At 39.5% G+C, this 8,507-nt stretch overlaps 1 protein-coding gene across 1 annotated transcript in view; it reads right to left on the bottom strand.

The window, feature by feature from the left end:
• The window catches only part of wsb1 (WD repeat and SOCS box containing 1), a gene marked incomplete at both ends in the record, with an annotated part of 14,075 nt that overhangs the window by 2,016 nt on the left and 3,552 nt on the right, over positions 1-8,507 (bottom strand). The window contains 4 exon segments of the mRNA XM_014029373.1: positions 1,923-2,023; positions 4,007-4,138; positions 6,084-6,367; positions 7,535-7,703. Of these exon segments, the coding sequence (XP_013884827.1) occupies positions 1,923-2,023; positions 4,007-4,138; positions 6,084-6,367; positions 7,535-7,703 (686 nt within the window).

The raw sequence follows: 8,507 nt of genomic DNA, 5'->3' as shown, positions 1-8,507 counted from the left end.
CAATAATAATAAGTCATATCTCAAGCAAGTTGTTTTCATAGTAGAACTCAGCTGATAGAAAAGTTAACTGTGAGCATTTCATGTATTTATTTAATCAGCAGCAGATATTTTTCAGTTCTGTCACTTTTTGTTTTGTTTTGAGTCCAGGACAACACGGCTGCAGCAAACACTGCTGACTCCTCCCTACCAGAGAAGAGACTCATTTCTTTTTCTTGGACTAGTGATGTTCCATACGGCATATTTTCTTTCCAATACTGATACAGAGTAAAATGTGGCTGGTATCGGCGATACTTATCCGATACTGATACTTTGTGGTAATACACATAATGTGTCTGGTAAATCTTAAAAAGTAGTGTTTTTCAAATAACCGCTTTATAAATAAAATATGACATAGTACTGTATTTATTAATTTAAGTCTTTCTAACCCTAAATTTGTTTAGCACAATTTAAAATTCTTATTATAAAGAAATATAATAACTTTTGAATAATGAACAAAAGTGAGAGAAAAAAAACTTTCTAAAAGTTGTTACTTTGTACATTTTGTAGCATTTGTGGGTTTGGCGAGAAGGTCTTTGGCCAGAACTAACGCTATTTGGGGGGACATGGCACAAAAAGGTTTTGGAACCCCTCATCTAAAATGTAATTACAGTCAGACGAAGCAGATTTTATGTTAAAATGACCTGCCATACATCTAGACTGAGTGACTTAAGTACATGCCACTGTGCTTATGCATTACCCAAGAGGAATAAAAAGTAGTTCCCTCCAACCACATATGATTTAAACAACATTTGAACTGCTTAGTTATTTTCCTGTTAATGATATACATTATGTAAAATAACTGAAGTATCAAAGTATCCATATTTTGATTTTAGTATTGATTCTAGAGCTTAAAGTTCTGGTATCAGTAGTATCGATATTTCAGTATCAATCTGCACATCACTATCTTGGACTAAAGTGGTACCAAACTGTGACTGAGGCAGACCGTTACACCCATAGTTCATAAATAAGAAGTAAAACCTGACACCGCCGTAGGAAGACCTAGAAGCTGCTGGCTAATGCTAACAGAGGGGAGTGACAGGTGAGTTGTTAAAACTCTGTTTCATTAGCTGGCAGCATGACTCAGCAGTTTACGCTACATTAAGAATGGTTAAAGTTGGCGATAAGATGGAGCTGAGATGGAGATGGAGTGTTTTTACCATCAGTTTAACGACATTAATGCATTTTGTAGCTAAACTGGATAAAATAAAGAGGAACTGCAACAGCAGAGGTAGACAGACATGGAGCAGCACCTACGTACAGATTGACCTTGCGGGTCAGGTGCCAGGCTGACCTTGGCCAGGCCTTTGGGCATGTGCACTGTGCGTCCATGGTTTACACCGGCTGCTCAAAATGTCAGCGCGGCGCTCCTTTCAAAACCAATCACACACTGAGCTCTGCCACCACCTGTGACAGGGAGAGCAAGACACACAGTGTAGGGACACAGAGCCTGACACAACTAGCACCATGTACACACTGAGTCTGACCTACAGCTAACAAACATGTCAGCCTTAGGGGCCTGTCTCGTGCCAAGTCAACATTAATACTTGAAATGCAGAACATCTAAAGCAGCTAATAATTTATAATAACTTTGATTTAGTCTCTCCCACTTCAACGGAGTCTTTGTGATATTAACCCTTTGATGTGCTCTGGCACTTCAGAACACAGCTCATGTGTTGTTGACAGCAAACAGAGCCAAACAACTACAGGACACTGAGCACTTGGTTTCTGGGTGACAATGGGAGGGCACGAAAGGCGAACACTTTTACAATTTCAAGGCTGATTGAGCTTCATTGTAAGAAACGACTGTACAAAAGCTTCTAGTAACTCTGCACAAAAAACAGGATGAAACTAAACGAAAGGTCAAAGAAAACTCGAACACTTACTGCTTTGCCTGCGCCAACGGAGCACAAGATGGTGGAGTCAGGGGAGAAGGCGCTGCAGTAGACCCAGTTCTGATGTCCTCGCAGAACCTTCACCATGTTACCTGCAGCACACAAATGAGCTTTAATGTTCTGACAACTACACAAGTCATCATACAGAACTGAGCAGAACACACATCTGACCAACAAATAATAAAAAGGACATTACAACTAGGGGTCGACCGATATATCAGCCGGCCAATATTTTTGGCCGATATTTGCGTTTTTTTTCTTGTATCGGTATTGACTGATCTGTTCTTTGGGTCACGTGAGCGCAAGTTGCCGCCCCCTCCCTCAGGGAGAGAACAGCTGCTAATGTTATGAGACAGAGTGCTAACAACAACAACAAGGGTGAGTTATGAACTGTAAATGTGTTTTAACTGTCTAATTTAACTGTTTTACCCTCTGTGTCAGAATATGAGGGGAGAGAGAACAGCTGTGTTTTAAGTTTCCTTTCCAGACGGGAGCGCTGCGACATGTTTTACTTTCACTTTCGCACCGCACTGTAATCAGCGTGTCCGCGTTGTTTTTCTTTTTAAAAATGCTGCAGCTGCTCACATGAGGCATAGAAAAAACACCTCTATTGTTCTCCCTGCTGGATTAAAATAAAAAACTCTCTGCCTTTTTTCGTTGTTACGTTTTAGCGAGCGCTGCCGTTCACCACCATGTGAACCAGAAGCTGCTCACATCATGTTTGTTCTGACCGCAGTAAAAAAAAGTCGTGATGCTGGTTCTCTTCGGTGTACATTTCAAACTGTGATCTGAAGTTACTGCCAGCTGTTTTAATTGTACTTTTTGCCCGGTGTAAAAAAACGAGTGCAGACTGAGGCAGAGATGCAACGAGTGCTGTGTGTGTGTGAAGTCCTCACAAAGATAGCAAGATGTATGTGTGTGTCTCTCCTTTTTCTTTCTCTGTGTTCCTCATGTTGGCGCAGAGAAGCACGGATTTGTTTACAAACACGAGTCATGTGATCAGAGGACCATCTGCTGCCCCCTGGTGGTTAGGATGAGGACAGCCTGACCGTCTGTTCAAAAACTGAAAACATTGTTTTAAAATTATTGTTGAAATTGTTTTATTTTTTATTTATTTATTTTGGTGGGGGGTCTATTTTTTTTTAATTTTTTAAAGAAAGGGCTAAAAGAAGAAATCCTGTGTGGCAGCACTTCATACAGCCTGCATCAGACAAGGCTCAGTTAATAAATGTTTTTTGTTTGTTTTGTTTTAAATTAAGACTTGTGTAACATTTATTATCATTCTTATTTTTATCATGTTAATGGAGGAAGAAAAGGCAGTGTCAGCTTCAAGAATCGGCCAAAAAAAATCGGCTTCTCGTATCGGTTAGATTGATGTAAAAAAAAAAAAAAATCGGTATCAGTCTTCGATAAGCTGTATCGTTCGATCTCTAATTACAACACAGCTTCAGTTCAAATGACTTTGGTCCTGGAAGAAGCACCAGGAGGGTTGATGTAAATCACAAAAAACAGAAAAAGAAGTTTTGCTCATGTTTGACAGCTTTATACATCAGGACTGACTGGAAACGTGTACTAAAATAGGTAAAGTCTTCTAATAACAAAACTACCAAAGATGATTAGGGCCACTGGAAAAAAAAATCTGACTTTAATTTGAGACTGACTTTTTCCTAATTTGGAGAAAAAAAAGTCAGAGTTTAAAGTCAGAATTATTGTTATTTTTTTCTGTGGCCCTAATCCGCTTTGGTAGAAAACAGCACAGACTTGCTTTAAAACCTTTTAGTGTTTAAGATTCATCAAAAGGTATATATAAATAAAAACATGTGATGTGTAAAACTGACATTAAAAGGCAACAGTTTACAATACTACAGTTTCATAATATAAACAAACTACAGCTTTTTATACATTTCTTTAAAGCTTTTGTTGCTCTGGACAAATTTTACAAGTGAGAAAAGTGCTTAAAATGACCTCTGACCCTGAAGTCTCATACTGTTGTCCTTAAATATAAAATTCTCCTGAACAGGACGAACACGTCCACAGAGTCAGGTGTCAGCTCTCCTTCAAAGGGAGGTACTTACCATCATCTTTCAGGTCCCACACACGAAGGGTCTTATCTCTGGATGCAGACACCAACATCAGACTGCCATCAGGAGCAAAGGTCAGATCTCTCACAACATCAGTGTGGTCCATCAGGTTCAGCAACAGTTTCCCTGCAGCACAGAGGTCCAATGGTGCAGTTAGGTCCAGATTTATTTGGACAGAGACAACATTTACCTAATGTTGGTTCTGTACTAAACATTTCAGATGCAGGTGAAGTTCAGACTTTCAGCTTTAATTCAGTGTGTTGAACAAATGGCTGCATAGAAATGTGAGGAACTAAAGCAGGTTTTAAACAATCCCTTCATTTATCAGTTTGGCTGGATTTGACCAGTTTGTCTCTGGATACCTCAGAATTCATTCGACTGCTTCTGTCCTGTCACATCATCAATAAACACAGGGACCCAGTGCCACTGGCAGCCATGCATGCCCAAGCCATCACACTGCTCTGCTGTGTTTTACAGATGATGTGGTGCTTTGGATCATGAGCTGTACCACGACTTCACCAGACTTTTCTCTTTCCATCATTCTGGTAGAGGTTGATCTTGGTTTCATCTGTTCAAAGATATTCTTCCAGAACTCTGCTGCTTTTTAGATGTTTTTTTTAAACAAAGTCCAGTCTAGCCTTTTTATTCTTGAGGTTTATGAGTGGCTTGCAGTGTGCAGTGAACCCTCTGTATTTACTTTCTTGCAGTCTTCTATTTATGGTAGATTTGGATATTGATGCGCCTGCATGGAGAGCTCCTTTAAGCACAAATGGCTAATCAGCTCTGACTGAACTTCAACTTCAGAAGTGACATGCTAACAAACAGCATCCATGTTTGGCGGCTTCTGTAAACACCAGGCTGAACGTGACTTCCTGTCGTTTTCTGCTCATGCGGCTTAAATCAGTGCTGGAATCCTTTGTTGTTAGCAGCCCCTCCCCTTCCTGCTGAGTCTGACAGCAGAGGAGAAGCAGGCAGCAAGAGGCAAGAGAGGAAAAGAGAGTTTGTTTTTGCCATGTCTGCGCTGGTCATTTGATACAGTTAAGGCTGGAGCTCACTGGTGCAGTCAAAATTAATCATGTGACACCAGGGCTGAAAAGATACTGGGTTTTGATACCATCCCTCTAACAAGGAGGCTCGAGTCACCTTAATGTGAAAAACCCTGCAGTCAAATCAACCTTTCAGTGGCTCACAGCACGACAGGAATCATCACAGGCTTCCTACAGTTTAAGGCAAGTTAAATTTAAGACTTTTTAATGCCAAGTGAAATCAAATTTAAGACCAATTTCACAATAAACACAAATGACAAATAAACTAAAACTGTGACAGAAACTCATGAATCAAATTATTTGGGGTGGAAGTATTCAAATATTGTTAATAGACCGATTGATTTTATCCATATCTAACGGCTATTTTGTCAAATATAGTAAAAAAAAACAAAAACAAAAAAAATTTTAATTCCTGGAAATCCTTTAACGACCCAAAATTTGGAGTTTTAGGACCCACAGTGGGTTCTCAACCCCAGCTTGCTGTAGATGAAACCTTACAGTGCATGTGACATCAAATGTTTGTAAGAAATATGAATGCATTTTTGTAAAGACAACATTACTAACATATTAGAAACAAATTTCACATTTCTCAGATGGACGGTTTTTGAGATATTTGCATGTGAAATAACAGGAAGTGATGTCAAAAGGGAATATCTGAATGGGAATATTTAAAAAATAAATAAATGATACCATTTTTTTAATATTTGATCCAAATTACAGTCATCCTACTTACAATGTGTTAACATTTTTAAGACCTCTGAAGATTGATTTAAGACCTTTTAAGGCTAATTAAGGCTTTATTTTTGGACTGATGAATTTAAGGCTTTTTAAGGATCCGCGGGAACCCTGCATTATATAAGATTATTTTAAACATAAATGCAACATTTATTCAGCTGCACTGTTGACTGACAAACAAAGATGGTGACAATCAAGTCAAAAGCTTTTAAGACTTTTAATATTTTTCCCTCCATTTTACCACTTTTCTCTGTTTCAAACTAACAAGGCAGAAGAAAGTGTGTCCTCACCAGTGTAAACATCCCAGATCTTGATGCGACCATTGTTCAGGCCCGTAGCCAGCAGTAGCTGGTCCTGCCCAAACTTGAACCGGTGCCATTCAATGTTGACACAGCGACTCTGCTTTTCTGGCACCGAGGAACCGAAGGCCAAGCCCCACACAATGTCACCGCAGTCTATTGTGTGTTCACGGGGCTCACCGGGCACCGGGAGCGTCAGGCTGCCGTCGCTGTTCTGACGGGATAAACGGCGGGGGCTCGATGGGTTGGTGCCCTCCTCACCTTGACCCGCTGAGCTGAAGAAACGACAAGAGACAAAAGTCTTCAAAACAAGTGATGGGTAAATAATGCACATGAAAAAAGACAAAAGTTTATAAATAAATTGGTTGACATCATGTTTTTTCCATTAACCCTGTCTTTTACTAGCTGTGTTTCCATTGCAAATGAGCGCAAAACTTTGTTGATATTCTGTTAATGTAGAAAAACACAGTTTTGCAACTGCAGTGTTTCCATTAAGTAAGAAATGCTATTAAAGTCACGTGAATACGTTTGTTCTCGTGATAAGTTATTACAAACATGGCGGCGATGGATGTAAACACGTAGCATGTTGCTACCACGACACTAGCGCTCATCATCAGAGGAGATGTCGGCGTCTTTTATCGAGGCTTTCCAGAGACAAGTCCCTACTTGGGAGCGGCTACGTATGCTGTGTTTTTGGGAAATTGTAGTCGGTGAGTTTACTATTTTATACTACTTCTGTGATATTACTACTACTTCTACTTCCTGTTACCTTCTTCGTCATCGTCTTTTTCACCAGTAGAAACAGCCGGTTGTTGATCACGTGACTCCTGTGATGCAAAAAGTGTTTCCATTGCAGTTTTTCGAAAAACACCAATTTTGATATGGTCGAAATACCACCTCATCCTAGCGCAAAAACATTTTGTCAAAAAACGTAATTTTTTTTAAATTGGCGTGTTTCTATTGAGCGAATTTTTTTTCGATATTCTAATTTGCACATTTTCATGGTCAATGGAAACACAGCTACTGTCTGAGAAGATTAACTGTGAGGAAGCCAGATGATTCAATGGAAGCATGAGTAACAGACAGAAAGAGTTAGAGGGTTGAATAACAATAAACACGGGTTTAAGATCCAATCTGTTAAACAATAAACGTCTTATAAACTCTGACTTTCAGCGAGTGTGGTTCATCTAACACATGAAGCAGGAAATATCTCCAGGATGTTTTGCTTCACGTGGTCAATAAACTATTAAAAAACAGAAAGTATACACTCACATTGTATTTGCAATAAAGTGTAGTATTTTTTATTTGGACAGACCAAACACCTGTAAGTGTACTCCAGTTTGCAAAATTGTAAAATTAAATAAAAATAAAGCAGAGCAAGTAAATGAATGTTAATGTTGGGAATACAAAGCTTTATCAAACGGGGTTTAGTTGAAACTTACAAGTTGGTCAGGCATTTAGTCCATGGAACGAGCCTGACGATGCGATGACCCTGAGACCAGGCAAAGTAGGAACCATTGGGTGCGAAGGCTACAGTCCAGGACTCACGCCCAGACTTCTGGTCAAATGGAGCAGCAGGGACCAGGAGTTCACCAACAAACTTAGCCTTACCTGATTAAACAAAAAGAAGTTAGTACGACACGGTCCAGATGGGTAACATCACAAACAACACAAAGCATGCGTATAATATTGTGTAACAAAATAATAAACTAATTATAATTAGTCTCTTGTAATGTTAGGCGAAGAATAGGAGTTTTTTTAATTACTCAAATGCCAGTGTTTATCTCTCTGGTGCTTTGCCAAGTTTGCAGTGTTGACTTTTCTGTGTGGCTCTGCAGCACAGCTGGCATACAGGTCGATCAACATTCTTCACCTGGATGTTATTTGGACTATAGAAGCAGGCTGCAGAGGCTCATGACTGGACCTACTTGCCATGTTAGGGTGGTTTTAGGCCTGCGGCAGCTCAGTGATGACTTCAAAGTTCTCATATCAGAGGGAACCATAAAGTGTTATTTGTTGTGTTTATCAAGTGTGTCCTGTTTAAAAACATTAAAGGAATGCATATAAAACTGTAACACCACCGTTCATGTTACAGTTTTAGACTGATACCATCTTATGTTGAAAAATGATGGAGTTACTCCTGTTTAAAATATTAGTTACGCACAACATTGTCACTCAGTGGAGCACAGTTTAGTCAGATGTTTACATACAGTAGTTTTGGTTCTGTTATTCCTGAGGAGTTTGTGTCTTCTCTTTCTTGTGGAGTCCCTCAAGGCTCAATCTTGGGCCCACATTTGTTTCTCTATCTGCTAACTGGAATTTGACCCACAAACATTGGGCCTCAAGCAAGAACATGTTTGTATTCTTATCCTAAATTTCTCTTAATTTTGTTCGTACAAAGGGTTCGTACGAACA

This window comes from Austrofundulus limnaeus, unplaced genomic scaffold (assembly GCF_001266775.1).
Source record: "Austrofundulus limnaeus strain Quisiro unplaced genomic scaffold, Austrofundulus_limnaeus-1.0 Scaffold890, whole genome shotgun sequence".
Taxonomy (NCBI): domain Eukaryota; kingdom Metazoa; phylum Chordata; class Actinopteri; order Cyprinodontiformes; family Rivulidae; genus Austrofundulus; species Austrofundulus limnaeus.
The sequence above is the reverse complement of the archived record's forward strand: the minus strand, read 5'-3'. Positions and strand labels throughout refer to the sequence as shown.